The 21,656-nt window shown below is 33.9% G+C and overlaps 1 protein-coding gene across 1 annotated transcript; it reads right to left on the reverse strand.

The window, feature by feature from the left end:
* Window positions 1–4,209: 4,209 nt before the first annotated feature.
* LOC149213361 (cysteine-rich repeat secretory protein 38-like) lies at window positions 4,210–17,382 on the reverse strand. The gene is made up of 2 exons (XM_089388997.1): window positions 17,314–17,382; window positions 4,210–5,028 (listed from the first exon to the last, which is right to left on the reverse strand). The coding sequence occupies exons 1-2, from the start codon at window positions 17,380–17,382 to the stop codon at window positions 4,210–4,212; spliced, it is 888 nt and encodes a 295-aa protein (XP_089245123.1).
* Between the last annotated feature and the right edge of the window lie 4,274 nt (window positions 17,383–21,656).

Raw genomic sequence — 21,656 nt, forward strand, 5'->3', positions numbered from 1 at the left:
AGGGTGAATGAATACACTAGAAAGAGAGCCTTTGTTTGATAAGTCATCAATTAATATCTTAGATTGATAACGAATAGGTACATAATTCATTAATCTTGATAAGAAAACTTAACTTCAAAATATATTGTTGTCCTCATCCTCCTCCTCCTCCATTTCTTTTTCAGTATTTTATTATTATATTTCTCTTTCAATATTTTATTATTATACATAACAACTTATTTGTTATTATTATTATTAAAAATTCATTATATATTTTTTTTAAATTAATAATAAACATTTTGATTTATCTTTTTAAGTATTTTATTATTATACATTGTAACAACCTATGTTGCGCTATCAAGTTTACCTTTATCCTCATTCTCTATCATCGTCCACAACCATCCATACACATATATTTATAAATTTAAATTTTTATATTTTAAAAATAGAATAATTTTATTTTTTATATTAATAATAATGTTATTATAATATAATTTATATTTTATCAATATTAAAATTATATTTAAAATAATGACTTTATCATATTACATTACTTCAAACTTTTTTATATTAATATTAAATTTTAATTAATAAATCATTTTCATAATAAATTTTATGTGTAATACATATTAAAATTTTATTAAAAACAATAAGTTGACTTAAAAGTTATCAATGAAGTATGAAATTGCAACAATTATATAGGCATGTACCTTATTCCATTTATTGGAAAATTTTCCTGGTATTTATGTTAAAATATGCTTGAAAATAATTGATATGTAAATTAAATGGATAGCATATTGGATATATGTATACTTTATCTAATTTTAGTAATTAATTTACAATAATAATAAAATATTTTCGGTTTTTCGAAATGTATATCTGACCATAACCTTCACTGACTCTGCATAAAATCAAGTTACAGCACTCAAGAGAACATAATTTCTTTTGGCAGCATTCGTCCCAATCCTCTTATCACATTATTTCTTCATTGACGGATTGCCCATGGGGATAGACAAAATAAACATAATATTTAAACTCGAGCGTGAGGTAAAGATGAATGTTGTTTGAAGCCATTGACTGGTAGAAGAGGTGAGGACTCGCTTGCTGGCCGAATCAACCCAGGCGGGTTGGGAAGGAGGGCGCTTCTTCTTGGCTTTTTGGACGATGAGATTTCACATTTTTGCAGGGTCCAATGGATTCGATTCTCCCTTACCTAATTCCATAAAACCCCTTAGTAGTAAGTATTCAACATTTCAACAAACAAGGGAAAGTTGTCCATAAACAATTTCAACATTTGATTGTTCTGTGTCCTACAATGGAGAGGACATTTCCCATTATTTAGTGTTTTTCTCAAGTATAAATAGTTCCGTGATTATTATTTTTCAAGTAGCAGTTTACCGTTAATTTTCCCCTTCAATTATCTTTCAAACAAACATGTTTCACTTCTTTGTTTAGATTTTCATTTATATAGACGATATTCTCTGTTATTTTTAGCTATTCTTAGAGGACGAAAAAATGAGTTATCAATTTGAACCATCATACTACTAAAAATGAGTCATCATATTACTCTTAATAATAATAATAATAAATAAATATTATGTACTATTTTATGGGTTGTATGTGAATGCTTTTATAGGTAGTTTAATTTTGACATTTATGGATGATTTGGATGGATTATGATTTGGCATTTACAATCACAAGTTCGAAGGTTATCTAAAGGAAGCAAGATGTGCTAGCATGATTAGCTAGGATAGTCGTCATCCTTCTTCTCTATGCTGACGATATTGTTCTCCTTGCAAGGTGTCCATCTGATATTGATAAGCAACTTAGGCTTCTTAAGGATTTCTACTCTACCATGGACATGACTATTAACACTGACAAAAGAAAAAGTTTATGATTATCAAATCCAAGAAGGACACATACACTAATTTTATTTATGACAATAATAATTTGGAGGAAGTGTATTCTTACAAGTACCTAGGAATTGATATTCATCACAAGCTCAACTGGAACTATAACATTGAGAAAAGGATTAATGGGGGATGGAAAGCTTACTTTGGTCTTGAAAATAATTGTAAAACGGCAAACCTCATAATGTGGGATAAAAAGAAGTTCCTCTTTGAAACTTTAGTCACTCCCGTTATCTTATATGGATGTGAGGTTTGGAGTTGCAGCATCTCTAGAGAATCCTGGAGAAAGGTTGAGCAAATCCAGAAGCGCTTTATAACGCATAACATGAAAATTAAAAGCAATATACCCTACCCTATTCTCCTTATAGAAGTAGGTCTTTCCCTATCGAGAGCCTAACTATGACTAGAAGCGGCTTTTGTTGTACAAGCACAAGCTCAATAACATAGGAGATCATAGACTTCCTAAGATAGCTTTAAATTCCAGCAAAACTACCTAAGGCTCAAGCAAGGGTGGTATAAAGACAAAAGGGCCTGGTTAAACCATTGGGAGATCAACAAGAATGATGGATTGCAAAACATTAATAAAATTAAAAATATTGTTACTTCTATATTCAAAGAAAAATGTCGTGTGAGAAAGATTTAGCAGCTAAAAGAAAATGAAGTTATTATAAGAAGGTCATCAACCCACCCTAGAAGATCAAAAGTATCTCTCTGTTTTAGCTAGATCAAAGAAGAAAGTTAATATATCGAAGATTAGAACGAACTCCCATGAGCTCCATAGTGAAACAAGTCGCTGGGTAGTTCCTAAAACACCATGGATGGAAAGGATTTGCATCTTGTGAGAATAGGAACATTGAGAATGAAAACCACTTCCTCTTAGAGTGTCCCGCGTACAACCACATTAGATCTCAGTTTCATAATCTTTGTTGTAATACTAACCTTCCTAGCCTTTTATGATGTCAAAATTATAGTGAGCTTGGGAGACTTCTCTCCAAACTTTTTGACCATAGGGATAAAACCTTAAATCAAACTAAATAATATGTTTCTTTAGGTCCGATAGACCAAAGTCTGGTCTAAGTAGACGTTAACCATTATCATCATCATCATATTATATTATCTTTTAATTTATTATATTGTATTTTGTGGTGAGAATAATTATTTATAATTGCTAATAAATGAAGGTTGATTTATTATTATTATTTAAGATAAATTAGTCCATCTAAAATGAGATGGTTTAAAAGAGACAAATTTCCACTCATATTAAATACCTCAAAAAAACTCTTAAAACAAGAAAAATAATCTTAAAACAATACTCTAAATCAATATACGATTTCAAATTATTTAGGCTTTAATTACAATTAAATTTCAACTATTTTATTTTTATTTAAATAAATATTTGAGAATGAAAACCACTTCCTTTTAGAGTGTCCCGCGTACAACCACATTAGATCTCAGTTTCATAATCTTTGTTGTAATACTAACCTTCCTAGCCTTTTATGATATCAAAATTATAGTGACCTTGGGAGACTTCTCTCCAAACTTTTTGACCATAAGAATAAAACCTTAAATCAAACTAAATAATATGTTTCTTTAGGTCCGATAGACCAAAGTCTGGTCTAAGTAGACGTTAACCATTATCGTCATCATCATATTATATTATCTTTTAATTTATTATATATTTATTATATTGTATTTTGTAGTGAGAATAATTATTTATAGTTGTTAATAAATGAAGGTTGATTTATTATTATTATTTAAGATAAATTAGTCCATCTAAAATGAGATGGTTTAAAAGAGACAAATTTCCACTCATATTAAATACCTCAAAAAAAACTCTTAAAACAAGAAAAATAATATTAAAACAATACTCTAAATCCATATACGATTTCAAATTATTTAGACTTTAATTACAATTAAATTTCAACTATTTTTTTTTTATTTAAATAAATATTTTAAAACAAAAACACAAATTTAACTTCCATTTAAATTTTGATGGGGAATAAAAGCACACGGGAAAGAAAATAGGAAATGGATTTTTTTTTTTTTTTATGAAAATGGATTTAGTAAAATTAGTTGTCATAGCGCAGCATAAAACAAATATTTTGAGGAGACCTACCAGATGGAGAATTAAAGAATTAAGCAGACCACTAATGCGACAACAACACAACCGTGCATGATCACCCCATGAAACCCACACAGCAACCAGATCTCCAAAAAGAGTCATCTCGCGATCATCTCATTAACCTCACACATCAGCACCACACAATCATCCCAACCACAACGCGATACGCACCATTAATTGGAGGAAAGTAGAGCACACCTATACGAGAAGCAAGCCGCCCAGCACACCTAAAATTATGATTATTTTGCTTGAACTCTTTCTATTTGACCCGTTCATCTGCTTCCCTGGCGGATAAGCCCCCGGTGTAACAGCTGGCGACTGTGTGTGCTGCTTCGTTGGTGCAATAGCTGGCCCTTTTGCCGTGGATGGAGATGGAGGCAAAATCGAGTTAATGAAAGGATACATTTCATAATGGGCATTGCAGCTTTTGCTCAAAACCGTAGCTCCTGCGCTTCCAGGAATTCTTGATAAAATAAAATTGATTGCGCTTAAGAGACATGTTTTGCATTGGATACTCGATATATCTCTCGTGCACTGCACCGCACCGTAAATCCTTCGAGACAGGGAGTCTGTACTTGTTCCCGAAGCATATAACTTAGATCCAGACGCTGCTTCACCTGACAAATTGGTTAATAGGCTCTCAACAGCGGCGTTAAAAACATCAGGGGTGGACATATTACTATGATTATAATTATACCATCCACCAGTAGACATTTGTCCGAAGAAATCATATTTTTCATAACGTAAGAAGCAGTCATCCAACAAAATTAAACCACCGCCGGTATTCCCACACTTGTGCCGAATTGTAGTGACTGCTCTATGGGAGCAGTTGCGGCACTGTTCGGCTGTTGTGTCCCTGGAACATTGTAGGAGGCCGTATATTTGGCCATCCACACAAGTGTTAAAACCAGTTTGGGAGGTGTGTTGAACAAGACTATTAAAGACTGTATTCAGATTGCTGTCTAACGTACTACCGTGCGTATAGTTGAAGTCGAAGAAGCACACAGTGTGTGGAACCTGGAGTGCATCGGCACGAAAAGCAATGAGTATGAGGAAAAGTAGGACGAGTAGAAGAGCCTAATAATTTGCCCCATCACGAAGAATCCCTTCGTTGGAAATAGAATTCTCGTGCTCACTGAACAAAGGAGAATTTGCAGGGGATGCCAACGTTGTTCCTGCAATTCTGTATATATAGATTTGAATAATTGATTTGCATATTCTATATATAAGGATGATAACAAGATTCGAATTTTAGGCACATTGTCCACCAAGGAAAAAAATAACCCATGAGTTCATTATGAAATTCAATTCAAGTCCGATACGAACTTTTTTGATATTTTTGGGGTGTGGAGCGGGTATAACGGGATTCCGGTTGACCACATTCACGTTTAAGATAAAAAGTCCAAAAAGTCCGTTGTTATTTCGCGCTATATATATTCACGGTTTTCTTTCCTCTGTGAATGCCAGCGTTATTTTGACTTTGACTTTGACTCGAGTTTGGTTCAACAAATAAAATTTTAAGATTTTATTGGTTTTCTTTCTTGTGTGAATGCCAGCGTTACTTTGACTTTGACTCGAGTTTGGTTCAACAAATAAAATTTTATAATTTTAAACATTTTATTAATTACGTCTGTGAACACCACTTGTGTATACAAACTTAGCTGATTTTGTTTTCCTAAAGGCGTAGTGCAACAAATAAACTAGGTGATTTATTGGACCCTTTTTCAATAATCCAAGATCATCTTTCTTTTTCATTTTCCTTTTTATTGGTTATATTTATATTATTGGGTTTATTTTTTCTTAGATTAAAGTTATTATTACTGGTAAGTATCTAATTACTGCAAAAAGATAATTATTTCTAGGGTTAATATACTTATACCATTACGGATACCTATTACTACTCTATAAGTTTTAACATAGTATACCTTATATACTATATTAGTATATAAAGATATAATAGGGAGATATATTAATGATAGGATATATGTTATAGATATTATAATATTTTATATAGTATATTAATTTATATATTAATATATTATATTAAAAATTGCATCATATTATATTACAATAATATATAGTTAATATAGGTATATTAATTATATCTAATACATACTAATAACATAATTTAATGGTTATAGTAATTAGTTTCCATCTAATTTTTAGATTTTTTAGAATAAGCTTTCGAAACTCCTTCTAGGAAATTTTAGTGACATTAGCTAAAGTATAGGAATCACACACAAAGAATGTTGATAGGTCCTTGTGAATGTAGAGGGAAACCAAGTTATTCATGAAGCACACAAAATGTACTTTTGAGGCTCTTCAGTTTCAACACAAACTTTATGATGGTGTATGGGTTAATTCCAAGAAAGTTGTAGCTATGTAACACTTTCGCTATCTTGAAAATGACAAACTTATGTGAATTCTTTGGAATTTCAAATCCTTAGTCTACAAAGCCTAACGATGGTAAGAAAAGCCTCCTATCTGCACCATATGAAACCCAAAAGTTGGACAGTTAACATGGTGGCCCTGGGTCTTTTTTATTGGGCTTGAGCTATACGAGCTTCATTTACCTCATGTTGTCCTCATTTACTCCCCTTACTAATATGTAGGCTCTAACACCCATTATTATTGTGTAAATTTTGCATTTATTGAACTAAAATTCAAGTATACCCTATAAAATTCATGTGTGGTTATTTTAGCACTAGATCACAAAACTTGATATTGTGAATATTAAAAGAGAGATTGGGTATCTTTCACAACTATAATCAATTGCTTAAGTGTACTATATGGTTTTCAGAACTTCCCAATCGTGTTGATATGAAAACTAAAGGCTTTGAGATCTAACTATTGTGCTCAAAACCTCATAATCGCACACATATCCCCCTAAATGGAATACATCCATTAAAAGGATCCACGAGATAGTGTAGGGGATTCTTCATGGGTAATAAGCCAAATAACCTTTATACATGGTCTCAGGAACTTATTTTCCTCCATTTCCTACATTATTGTCCATAATACCCATTTTTATTTGGAAAAACATACCAATGGGTAGAGTCTATTTTGGTTTATTTCCCCTCACTAGCCTTAATATAACAAAAAAAAATAAACTCTACCCTCTGACTAACCTCATCATAAGAATGCACACGAGAAATACAACTGGAATCATATTGTAAATCATAAGCTAATGGGACTATATTCAAAGGGACTTTTGGAATAAGAAAAATGGGAAAATTTTGACAATTGTGTGAACTACAAAAATGGCAAGAACTGATTTACACAGAAAAACTTTTAGATATAGAAATAAACAATAAAAATTCCAGAAAATGTAAATTGTGTTTGCTATGTAGTATAGATTTAGTATACAAACTATGAAAACACATATTAAAGAAAATACAAACTACGAAAACCCATATAAAAGCAATAAATAAGAACGCAAGGTTTGGAGAGAAAATATAAACTATGAAAACTCATATAAAAGAAATAAATCAGAACCCAAGATTTGAAACTCCACATGTCCATGCATCCATCGACTTCAAAAATTCTAAATCATGAAGTCTAATTGAAACAAAATGAGTTATATGGAGACAAAGAGATTGTCGTGGAGTTAGTGATTGCTAAAGTTTGTAGTGAGTATTGTTTTTTTCTCCAATAAATTATATCAATGTCAATTTGCGAGTAGTCCCACGAGTATTAATTTTCTCTACTATTACTAGAATGTTAATATTATATATATGGTACTAGTACACTATATTCTAATAATCCCCTATAATATTATATTAAACCATAGTTAGTAATATTATATTGGATTACTAATATTAATGAATAAATCATTTCTATATTGGGCCTTGTAGAATTTGAGAGAGATAATGTATTGTTAATCATTGAATTTAACAACACTACACCTTATCAGCATTTGATGGCCTTAATGCAAATGATTGTGACAAAAGAGGAATGATAATAGGCGATATGAGGGAGTAGAAAGGGAAAAACTTACACTCTTGATAGAAGTGAAGGCCCAATGTCTCCCCAACAATGAGACTTTGCAAGTCCTTATGCAATCTTGGGTGAATAGCTAAATTTAATTCCAAAAAGGTTCCTCAAAATGGATGAAAACTATGCTACCAACACCTCCCATAATTATCATAACATAAGGGTATATTTCACATATCTCATCTTACTTGTCTCTTTAATCTAGTTTATTACATTGATAATATTTGTAAACCTAATTTAAATTTTAGATCTATGGGTTATGGAACACTACACATAATAAGTGATAGGGTATACCCCTACATGGAATTATACTATACCCTACATATTAGTATTCCTATATACCTAGGGTATATATTATCATATAATATCCTAGGGGATAATATATTATATCGTCATATATATATATCTATATATATATATATAGATATATATATATATATATATAGATATATATATATATATATATATATATATATATATATATATATATATATATATATATAAGGTACCCTAGTATTAGAGGATATTAGTATAGATACCCTAATGCATATATATATATATATATATATATATATATATATATATATATCCCTATTATACTATAAAAGGGGTATATATAGGGTATACACTATATAATGATTAGGATAAGGGTAATAATACATTATATATTAAGGATATATTATTATATATATAATATTGCAGGGTATCCTATTATACAAATTTTTAATACATTGTAATGATTGAGTGTGCATTATTTATCTACAATTATGTACAAGTTGCAATCACATGGTAGGTTACATTGTGTTTTGAAGCCTAGGTGGGAAATTTATATATGGTGTCATAGGGTTTTTGTGTGTCAAGTTAAATAAATGTTAAATTTATGGTTTTAGAGGTAGAGTTTGGAGGTAATGTTACTCAACGGGTTGGCTAGGGGGTGATTGATCTCAAGTAATTAAATGATAGAATTACAAATGTAGATATCTCCATTCATTCCTTCACATGCCCAACTTTTACCCACAATCTATAGGGTTGAATGAATCTTATATTTTGGTTCCAAAATGCTAAGTACAATAACAAGATGCTTGCATTCTTTCTTCTATCAACATTCATAACAAAGATTACACAAAATTTTAGACATAACAACTCGATTCAATGAGAATTGGTATTATTACCAACAAAATGCTAAACATGAATATAAGAACATGTAATAAATCAAATGATTATCTTTTCTCTCAATTATTTCCCACCAAGTTGGTTACAAAGGAATGATTCACCTTCCAATTGTATGAATCAATTTAAATTCCACCCTTTGACTATCCCTTTAAATAATCATAATATTATAACAAATGCACTAATATTATTAATCATATATATATATATATATATATATATATATATATATATATATATATATATATATATATATATATATATATATATATTATTGTTGACACCTAATCCTCATGATTGGGTGAATATAATGTAAATAGACAAATAAGTAATATGAACAGTCATCGGGAGATGAAGTGAATAGTCTTTCTCTCATGTATATAATGAAGACCTACCTAAAGGAATAAACACGAATCAATTTTTGGTTGAGTTACTGCCTGGCCTCACATGGTATCAGAGCCAGCTCCGAAAATAGTTGTAACTCCCATCTGTCTACTGCTCTCTATCCTCTGCCTACTACTCTCTCTTCACTGCCTACTGCTCTATGTCCCCTCCATTGTTGATGTTGTGTGTTGTACGTTGGTCTGACATTGGTATGCGTTGATGCTGCTCATTACAATGATGCTCGTTACTACGCAATGATGCTGCTCCATATCCAAAAAAAAAAAAAACCTTTTTCGTATTGTCAATGAACATGACTGTTTGTTTGAGGAATTCTTTGGATCTATTTTGTTAATCATGGAAAAGAATTCAAGAATTTAACGTGCTTAGTGTTTTGAAGAGCTGAATTTCATTCTTGCTCTGAACCTCATGAGGTCCATATACAGCTGTGATGACTTTTGTAATCAAATGGTAGATTACACTGTGTTTTAAAGCCAAGGTGGGAAATTTATATATGGTGTTATATGCTGTGGGAAATTCACATGCCCAAATTTTACCCACAATCTATAGGGTTGAATGAATCTTATATTTTGGTTCTGAAATTCTAAGTACAATAACAAGACGCTTGCATTCTTTCTTCTATCAATATTCAGAAAAAAGATTACACAAAACGTCAGCCATAACAACTTGATTCAATGAGAATTGATATTATTACCAACAAAATGCTAAACATGAATATAAGCACATGCAATAAATAAAATTATTATCTTTTCTCTCAATAATTTCCCACTGATTTGGTTGCAAAGGAATGATTCACCTTCCAATTGTAGGGATCAATTTAAATTCCATGCTTTGGCTATCCCTTTACATAATCATAATATTGTAACAAATGCATTAATATTATTAATCATATTATAATATATAGCACCTTATATATATATATATGTGTGTGTGTGTGTGTATAGTATTAGATATTACTAACTATATATTGATTATATAGTAATATATAGGATATCATATTAATAGTGATATAATGATAATCTATTACCAATATAATATAGTATCATATATTACATATTGGGATACTGACATCTTGGGCTAAGAAGTAACCCTGCCGAGGCTATGGATGCCTGCTAGTAGTAATGACTCTACCTATGATTGTAAGAGGTCATCTGTATAAGTAAACAAAGCAACATGATTTTGTGCTTTAACTTTAAATTGTCATCAAATTAAAAGTTATTGTCAATTATCACTGTTATAATCAATATTTACGAGATACACAAAATGATAGTATTTTGATTTCGTTAAGAGTTCCAAAGAAAAGTCTAAATCCTAGCAATTTGATTTAATTTAACTTCTATTCATTTTTCCTTTGAATTTTATCATCAATTTTACAAAGATAATTGGTTCTTCATAGTATGTCACCATTGTTGTGGTAAAACACAACCCCTCACCTAGATTTTTCACAAAATCATAGGGACCCTTCTATTTTGGGTTTAGATAACTCCATTCTTTTTGGACGTTTGGGTAAAATTTTGATTTCTTTGGTCTTTATTGCCTGAATTTGGAACTTTTTAATGGGAGGATCATATCTTGGTTGTTGCGACTATCACCTTGGTAACTATATATACTAGTATATAATATAATAATATATATATCACTTATACTATTATATCCCTAATAAGGTATATTAATATATATAAGGGGATACTATAGTAAGGTATATATACCTAATAGAATACTCTATATCCCTATATAATATTATTAGTATATATATTATATTATATATATTACTATGTTATTATTCCTATAGTACCTATAATAGTATATATAATACTATATACATAATATTAATGATTATAATTAATGCGGGGAATTTTAACCCATTCAGATAGTCATGAAAATGACTCTCTCATAGAAAGAAGTGACATAAGGCAACAGCTCTGGTTCTAGGATTTAACAAAACTAGTGGCAGAGAGTACCAAGCATCCATGGAGACACAGGGAGGAGGTAGCTCCACTCCCTCCTACAGTTACATGGTAGCAAAGAGAGGAAGAGGAGGGAAAAAGAACAAACCTCCACAGTCCTTGGAGTTCAATACAAAATACACAGAAACTCAGAAGGCAGGAGGTAGCAAAACCAATGCAGATCAAGGGGCCCACGAAAAAGACTATCGGGATGAGAAAGAGGAACACAGAGGTCAAGGGTCAGAGAATAGAGCTAAGATGGGGCCCTATAAACCCAAGACCACAACTAAACCTCAGCTTATTCTAAACGATCCAGCTCTGCAAGCGCACAGGGTTCACATGGCTAGCTATGCCATCATATGTAAATTTATGCGAATCTGGCCATCAAAGAAAGCGTTGTACACCTGGATAAAATACAACTGGAAGCCAAAGGGGGAGTTAAATATTCATCTTGGATCCAAAGGTTTTTTCACTGTGGTGTTTGCGAACATGGAAGACAGGGACAGAATCTTTGAAGGAGGGCCATACTTCTTTACAGTTGTTGGACTCTATATGAGGCCATGGACGATGAACTTTGTGCCAGAACGAGAAACCTTCACTTTGGTACCGGTATGGATTTGACTATACTCCTTACCTTTAGATTACTGGATGCCAGAGTCTTTAAAAGCTATAGGTAATAAATTAGGTCATTTCTTAAAAATTTCAGAGGCAACTCTAAGGGGAAAATATACATCCTATGCCCGTATATGTGTGGAGATGGACCTATCAGGAGCCCTTCCAGATGAGGTCATTCTAGAAGTCTATGATGAGGAATGGGTTCAAGCAATTGACTATGAACATATCCCATTCAGATGTCACAAATGTCATGAGCATGGGCATTTATCTAGAGACTGTCCTCTCAATCGAAGGGAGGAAAACCTAAATACCAACAAAGGAAAAGACCAGATAGGTTTCACCAAAGTAGGAGGAAAAGGAAAAGGAGGAGGAAGGAAGACACAAAAGAACCCTAGTGTGAATGATAAAACAAAAAGTTACAACAGTTTTGAGATCTTAGGAGAAAAAGAAGCTGAGGGAGGGGATAAAGAGAGTACAGAGAATCAAACAGCAAGGGGGAAAGAAAAAGAGACCAGCATGGAGTACATTCAGGAACAGAATGAACACACAATGGACCCTTTGAGTACCATGGAAGTAGAAAAAGACTAGGAAATGACTCAAAGTGAAAGTGGTACAGAGGATCAAGATTTACAGGAGATCCTGGAAAGGGAGAACCCAGAGTTGGAAAAGTTTCTAGAACAGAGCGACAACCTGGGAATAAACTCCATCTCTCGGAGGACTTGGACAAAGTCCAACAAATATTCTTTAACAAGGCACATCAAACAGCTGCAGGAGTCAAAAGAGGACATGACAACCAGGAAAACAAAGGAACATCCTCAATAGGATTAATAAGAGGAAAATTATCAAAGAATCCAGGCAAAAGGAGGGGAAGAAAAAGATAGAAAGAATTACTATTGGAGTGTGGCAAGCTCATGATTGATCCAGGAAGGATGAAAGGCCTTTCTAGTTACTCCTTTATAACCCCACCTCAATGAAGATCACAACCTGGAACATTAGAGGACTAGGTAGTAAAAGAAAACAGAGGAATCTTGGTAAAAGGATTAGAGAGGAAAAACATGACATAGTATTCATATAGGAAACAAAATGCTCAGTGGAGAGGATCCGCGAAAAACATAGCAAATGGGTAAATAGATATGAATACCTTGAAGTTAAGGCAAATAAATCTGTTGGTGGAATTCTCACTCTCTAGGATCCACAAGAATTTGGTGTGATTGATGCAGAGGCATCCAGACATCACCTTTCTCTAATTTTCTAACCAGAGGGTGACAGGCAATGTTACATGATCACCAATGTCTATGGTCCACAACCAATGGAGGACAAACTTCGACTCCTCACAACACTAGAGAATATGAAAAAGAGATACCCAGCTTTACCATGGATTCTTGGAGGTGATTTTAACATAACAAAATCACTCATGGAGAAGAAAGGAGGAACTAGTATACTTGGGAGGGATTCAATTTCCTTCCAGCACTTGATCACCAATATGAAATTGGTTGATATGGAAACAAGCAATGGAATCTTTACTTGGAATAACAAAAGCGGAGGTCCTACCCAAGTGACCTCAAAATTGGATAGATTTATGGTTTCAGAGGAACTTCTTCTCAGGGGAAGCATCATTACTACACTCATACTACCTTTTGGGGGTTCAGATCACTGGCCTATCCAATTGGAAGCTTCCCTTTTTGGCAAACCATGGAACACCCCCTTCAGCTTTGAGAATGCTTGGCTCACACACTCAGATTTCCTCACAAATATTGAACAATGGTGGAAGGAAGATCTTCATCTTCAAGGAAAAAATATGTTCCTACTTCACTGTAGGCTCAAACACATTAAAGGCAGACTCAAAGAGTGGAACAAAAAGGAATTTGGTAACATCTTCAAAGCTAAAGGAGAGGTGGAAAAGAAACTAAAGGAAATAAACCAGATCCTTATCACAGAAGGCTGCACAGATGAAATGAAAGAGATGGCAGAGTCACTCCAGCAGGAGTGGGACAACAGATGCCTTCAAGAGGAAATACTCTGGAGATAGAAATCCAGAGTACAATGGATTAAAGAAGGGGAGAGAAACACCAAATTCTTTCACAGATCCACCATAGCTCACAGAAACAACAATAGAATTGTGAAACTTACAGATCAGCATGGTATAGAGAGAGACACTCATGAAGAGATGGAGAAGGTTCTACTACAGCATTTTTATAAAATTGCTGAGGAAACCTCGAAAAATAGATACCATTTTATGGAAAAAATCACTCAGTACATCCCTAAATTGGTCACCAGAGAATATAGTTTCAATCTCAATAGACCAGTAACAGTGGAAGAAATTGAGGAAGCTGTGAAAGAGAAGCAAAATGGGAAAGCACTAGGCCCGAATGGCTTTAATGTGGACCTTTTCAAAGCTTGTTGGAAGATAGTGAAACAGGACATCCTGGAGGTAGTGGAAGAATCTCAAAGATTTAAGAAAGTCTTAAAGGCACTCAATGAACCTTTCATAGCCTTAATCCCTAGAGAGGAGAAGGCCACCTCTCCAGACAGATTTTGACCTATACCATTATGCAATGTGATATACAAAATCATGTCCAAAGTCATTGCCAACCGTCTTAAACCTATCCCCCAACCATAGTGTCAAAGGAACAAATAGGCTATGTGGAAGGAAGACAAATTACAGATAATATAATTCAAGCACATGAAATGGTTCATTCACTCATTACCAACAAACAAGCAGGAATGATAATGCAACTAGACATAGAAAAGGCCTATGACAAACTTAGCTAGTCTTACATAAGAGAAATTTTAAAAGTCTATGGCATTGACCACAATTGGATTAAATGGGTTATGGTGCTAATTACAACATCCAACTGTTCAATTCTTCTCAATGGCACTCCTTCCAAATCCTTCAAGCCTTCTAGAGGTCTCAGACAAGGAGATCCTCTTTCTCCTTTCCTCTTCATTCTAATGATGGAAGGGTTAGGAAGAGCTATTAGAGCTACTAAGGAAGAAGGGAGAATTCAAGGTCTGAGACTCACTCATGGTGGGGACACGGTGACACATCAACAATTTGTGGATGACACTATGCTTCAAGGCACACCCACTATTAAGGAAGCCAAAGCATTGAAACAGATTCTGAGTGAGTTTTCTAGGGCAAAGGGCATTGAGGTAAGTCTCACTAAATCAAAAATCTTCTTTTTCAATACAGATATTTCAATTCAAAGAAATCTTTCTAGAATTTTGGGCTTTCAAAGGGAGACACTACCTGTGAAGTACCTGGGAGTTCCTCTCACTGACAAACCGCTTCACAAGGATATCTGGGAGCCTATTCTTAATAAGCTAAAAGATAAGATCAGGAAATGGACAAATGGAGCACTAAATTTAGCAAGGAGACTAGTTGTCACTAAGGTTTTCCTATAAAGTATCTGTATCTATATGCTATCTGCCATTCCAGCACGAGTCGATGTAATGACCAATATAAGAAACATTCAGAGATACTTTCCCTGGGGGAAAGGCAAAGAAAAGAAGAAATGGGCCCTTGTGGCATGGGATAGAGTATGCAAACCTAAGTCCCATGGTGTCTTGGGTCTTCATGACCCAGGAATTCTAAATAGAGTTCTTAGCACCAAAATCTAGTGGAGATGGTTGAAAGAAATTCAAGCCCCTTGGGAAAAAATCTAGAAGCACAAATATGCTAGTGAATGGCAAGAGGAAAATCTCATCAGAATGACAGGAAATTAAAAGGTTTTGCAATATGGAATAGGGCATGGGAGAACAGAGCCCTAGTCCAAAACCATAGTTTATGGGAGATCAGAAATGGGAACCTGGCTTAGTTCTGGGAGGACAATTGGTAGCAGGAGGACAATCTCCGAAGTGAAGAATTAATAGACATTCACACCGATACCATCAACAAAGGACTAAGGTGGGTAAATGACTATTGGGATCAAGCAAGGAATGTTAAGAAACGGAGAACTTGGAAACTTCTAGATTATTGTGGAATTGGCATGTTGCATACTCAAGCTACAGTGCTTCAAGGTCTTTTAGACAAGAGACAAATCTTGAACTCAAACTTGAACGATCAACTAAGATGGGGAAAGAACAAGACAAGTCTCTTCAACCTTAAGGAAGCCAAAAGAATAGATGCAAGGCTAGACCTTCCTAACACTGATAAGACTTGGAAAGAAAACTGGGAAAATCCTCATTGGATGAAAGTAAAACTGTTCAAGTGGCTGGTTCAACAGGGAAAGATTCTGACATGGGATAACATAAGAAAAAGAGGTTTTGTTGGCCCCTCAGGATGTCATTTATGCAGACAATAAGAAGAAACTACAAATCATCTACTGAATAGATGCACTTTTACCACAATACTTTGGAATTGGGTTGGAGAAGTATTTGAGCAGACAGACAGAAATGTTAATGATATCACTACTACGTTGAAGAATTGGCGGAAAAATATTTCGGACAATGAGATCATGAACTCCGCCTGGATGCTGATCCCAGGATTCATAGTCTGGAATGTCTAGAAGGAGCACAGCAACAGGATTTTCAAGGAGAAAATGAGTCCGGTGAGTAGCATCCTAAAGCTAATCCTTAATAAAACAAAAGAGACTGTTCATATCATGGGAGATGTTGCTACTGGAAAACCCATCAATCAAAGAGAGGCCAAAATTTTGGAGAAGTTAGAGCTCAAGGTTCATCCCCATCAGGGTTCTATACAGATTAACAAGAAGACCTCAACAGACAAGTCTTCTTGGCAACCCCCTTCTCATGGCTTTTCAAAATTCAACATAGACGGGGCTTCAAAAGGGAATTCGGGAGAAGCTAGTTATGGAGGGGTCTTGAGAGATGAAGAAGGAAACATACAAATCATCTTCCATAGTTATCTAGGAGAAGCAACCAGCAATATGGCTGAGCTCATGGCGATGGAATCATGCCTGGAAATACTGCTCAAGCACAACATTCACAATGTCATCATTGAAGCTAACTCAGAATTAGTCATCAACTCAGTAAAGAGGATAAATGCTGGCGCTACTCCTGAGAAAATCTCAGAACACTGGTGGCTTCTGCAAGTCTACCAAAGAATCCAAGTGCACCTACGAAGGCTGAGAACTCTTAGGTTGGTGCATGTTCGCAAGGAAGCCAACAAAGTTGCGGACTGGCTTGCAAATGAGGGAGTACGAAACAAGCATACCGACTTGTGCTGCTGGTGGACGGAGATTACGGATGACAGGTTGAAGGAGGGATGCTCATCCAGGGCCATCAGCGACCGACAGCAGCATCAGGAAAAATCAAGAGACAGAATTTCCGAAGCAGAGCCACACGGAAGGGGTCTCGTCGATCTGGATTCATTATGAAATGCTATGACATATGTGAGGTCCTTTTTCGAATGCAGGTCTATGTCGATCTCCTTAACCCAGGTAATAGCAAACCAGCAGTCTCAGAGGGATGGCCGGAAGGAGGGATCCTCATCTTCCTTTGGCCCTTGTGCCGAAATCTAGACTTTCTCGGCAGGTGCAAAACCCCTATTTGTTTTCCAGTGATTGCTTTACTACCCTTTGGGCGATTTCCGCGTTATCACAAGCTCTTTAGGCCAAAAGTGGTTTTTCCCAATCAGGAGCAATTCCACTCACCACACGACATGTGGTTTTGGGTGGGGAGAAAATACCACCCTCATCGCGCGCTAACTATCGGTGCTTTTAGTCTGCGTGATATGATCCTGAACCATTGGATCAAGCGAGAGCATTCAATGGCCAGGATTGAATGTGCATGTTCGTGGGACCGATACATCAATTATGTTTCGAGCTATTTGCATGAACTCATGGGAATTGCACGTAAATTGTGGATTTCGTGTGGTAAAAGTGATCACTGGTTATGCTAAAAATGGATTCGATATGATTATAAATTATGGTTTACAGGATGCATCGGGTCTGATGTGTTGGTTAAGAGGTGAGCATGTTGGCCACCCGATATGGCTTTCATCTGCTAGATCTTTAGCTTAAGATCCAATGGTCAGTTTTTGGATTGCTGGTTTGTTTGGCCACGTCCTTGGGTTCATTTTATCGTTTACCGATTGGGGATTGGGGTGGGCCTGTCCTTATGGTGAGCCCCACCGCCGAGGTTGCTGATTGTACACTATTTATCTTTTTAATTGAATAAGAAGGATCCGCTCTTGCCTTAGCAAAAAAATATTATAATTAAAGTGGGTATACTATTAACTATAATTGACTATTAGACTCTTATACGCCATATTAGTATAATATATTTACTTATCTTGTATCAATATCTCTATATGCATCTACCATTATATTACTATGTAATGTAAATATAAAAGATAAGTAAATAGGAATAGCATAAGAAAATTAGATAGAAAGCAAAAGCTTCCTTTTACTTGGTGAAAATAAGCTTGTTGATTATAATAAAATTATATATATATATATATATATATATATATATATATATATATATATATATATATATATATATATATATATATATATATATATATATATATATATATATATATATATATATATACACACCTTAGTATAGGGATATTAGTATTTATTTTTGCTCATGTATTGATCAAATTCACTTGAAATAATGTAATTTCATTTCTTTCAACTGGCGTGGTTATAACATAGCCCCATAGCTTAATAGTGGTTAGGTTTGACTACCTCGACTCTCAAATAGAGTTACAATATGTCATCTTCTAGATATTTCTTCTTCCTAATCACGTGGTTATCCTCTTTTGCATGAATAATGGGGAAAATGTGGTGTCCTCTTGAATTATGGTAGTGAAAATAGGTAGGTTAACCTCTTAGTGGCATAAACTTTGCATACAGACACTTATTGATGCAATTCTTACATCATTGGAAATATCCTTGTGTGTAGAATATGAAAAATACTACTTCACTAAAGAAACAAATTTTTATCCCTGATAAATATCATTTCATGTCTCAAGATTCTTTTGTAAAGTTTCATATCCTAATTTTTCATGTTGGATCCAACCAGTAAAAATGGTCATGTCAAATAATTCCTCCAACTATGCCACTCTAAAATAATTGAGATGGATGAAAAAAAATATAATGATCCAATATGGATTAATAATCATAATAAATATAAGCTACTATTCTCCCAACTCTAGAAAATTTAACGCACGTCCATAGGTGGATTGTTAGCGTTCAATTCTGATAACATTATTGTTCTTTATTTTCTGTGTAGGACTATGTTCTATGGGATGTACAAATGCTCTAGATCTGGAGAAAAATATAAGGGAAGAGTTTCATGGTCAAGGGATCTAAGCGATCAGGAGGTTGCACCGTTTTTTACCACGAGTTTCATTGATGGGCAGAATTGGATAGGAGACATACCACCTCGCCTTCAGAGAGCTACGAATCTGGTTTATCTAGTATTCCCTTATATATAAATATTTATTGTGCTAACTAATATATAATATTATTCATGATAATATATCATTATATATACCCTATAGCACATACTATCCCCTTATATTATATACCCATCCTAATATAACTATATTGGATATCATATAACATAATATGGGGATATATATATATATATATATATATATATATAGCATATGAACCCTATACTATAGGAATATTAGTATCATATATATACAGTATATCCTAATATATATAATATAAATGATATTATTATTATTTATGGACTATTACATACTAGATGGACATACTATATTAATATACTAATACATAACAATATGTTAACCTTGTCGATAGTGATGCTTTTAGAGTGGAAATAGAGGAGGAATCAATTGACAAGGCCATTTTTACTAGGAGGGCCCATTTTCGAAAATTGGAGTATGAAACATTGTAAGTGAATTTTGAGGCATTAAAATACATTTTTTGTGTTAAAAATTTATAACTAAATCATGCATTTTCTTGTGTTATTCTACACATAGAGACATTTATAACAATGCAAGAACTACCTCAACTAGGGTCCATATGCAAAAGTTGTGCCACTCAGATTTTTGCCTTCCTATATTGACTACAATAATTCAAGAGGATGGCATGCCAACCTCAATTATTCATGGAAAAGGGGATAACCACATGTGCATGATGAAGAAGACTCTACAAGAGCCAATATGGTAGCTCTAGTTAAAAGTTGAAGGAGTCAGACCTAACCACTAGTAGACTATCAAACTATGTTATAATTGGGTCACTAAGAGGAAAATGAGTTATGCTCTATTCCAATTCATTTTGTTCCATGGTTGAGAAAGTAGCTGAGGGTGGATAGGGAGAGAGAAAAAAGAGAGGATTTGTGCACTGTAGCATCCCATGTGCCATAGACCTCACTTATTTGTAGTTTGTTACTTGTAACATTTGTTTCAATCAATTTTGTGAGAGATTTCACATGCAGAAACTCAACTTTGTTTACCACAATTAATATTAACTTGATGTACACTACTACTATTTGAGTAACTATGGGTTATGTTTCCTTCCATTTAACTATGATTCCTCATGTTCATTATATTTGAAGAAATGCATGTTCTTCCACTGCATTCTTCCAATGCCTTTGTGTTCTTTCCAAACACTTGCTTCCTGCAGTTTCCCTGCATTAGTCACAACAAGTCAAACTAGCACATTTGACTAATCAATATGTATAAAAGATGACATCAGGTTAGCTTCAAAATATCATATTACTAAGATAATTTATTAAGAGCAAAGAATAGACTAATATATAATAGACCTAGTATATTATCTTGTTATATATTATAATATAGGGATATAGTAATATAATTATATTACCCTATAGGATATTATATATATTAGCTAATAGAGGGATACCAATACCTAGGATCTTATATTTATCGGATATAAGATATATTGCAAATTAACAATGCTTTCATGACAACATTCTTCAACAAGGAGATCATATCTTCTTGATCATACAAATTTTGCTGAGTGATCACCAACTCACTCTTTGCATCTCTCAACCAATATTCAACATTATATTTCGCCAACTGCATGATAATATTCATAGAACCCTCAAATTTTGTTACAACCTAATTGAATGTTCACATCATCTGTTTCATCTTAGTGTCGAACTCATATACTTCCCCATCATGTTGTTGTGCAAAGTTTAGCAGTTGATATAAAACGTTCTCAACATTTTCCAAATAGCCATTCATCTTGATGGTCTTCAAGTCCCTCACTATGTCATTGCCTCCCCAATGAAAACTAGCCATAGGTTTCCATGAACCTATCACATGCACCAGAATACCCAATCCAATAAATTTCCACCTTGTGATCATCTCAATTGTCACCTGTAATAATAACACGAGTTGATACTAAAGAATATGTTGGCTAAATATTAAGTATTATCTTCTAGGCTCTCGGTAGCTTAATAGCATACATTGAAAGTAAGAATACCAACCATATAGACCAAACCATTCACTTAAAAAAAGTAGGGAAAGAAATGCATATTGAAGATGCATTACTGAAATGCAAAACAAAACTAACAACATTTGAAATAGATTAATTCAAAGGCATA

Source organism: Pinus tabuliformis, chromosome 1_1, assembly GCF_031772625.1.
Source record: "Pinus tabuliformis cultivar Carrire ecotype Pingquan chromosome 1_1, CPIR1, whole genome shotgun sequence".
Classification (NCBI taxonomy): Eukaryota; Viridiplantae; Streptophyta; class Pinopsida; order Pinales; family Pinaceae; genus Pinus; species Pinus tabuliformis.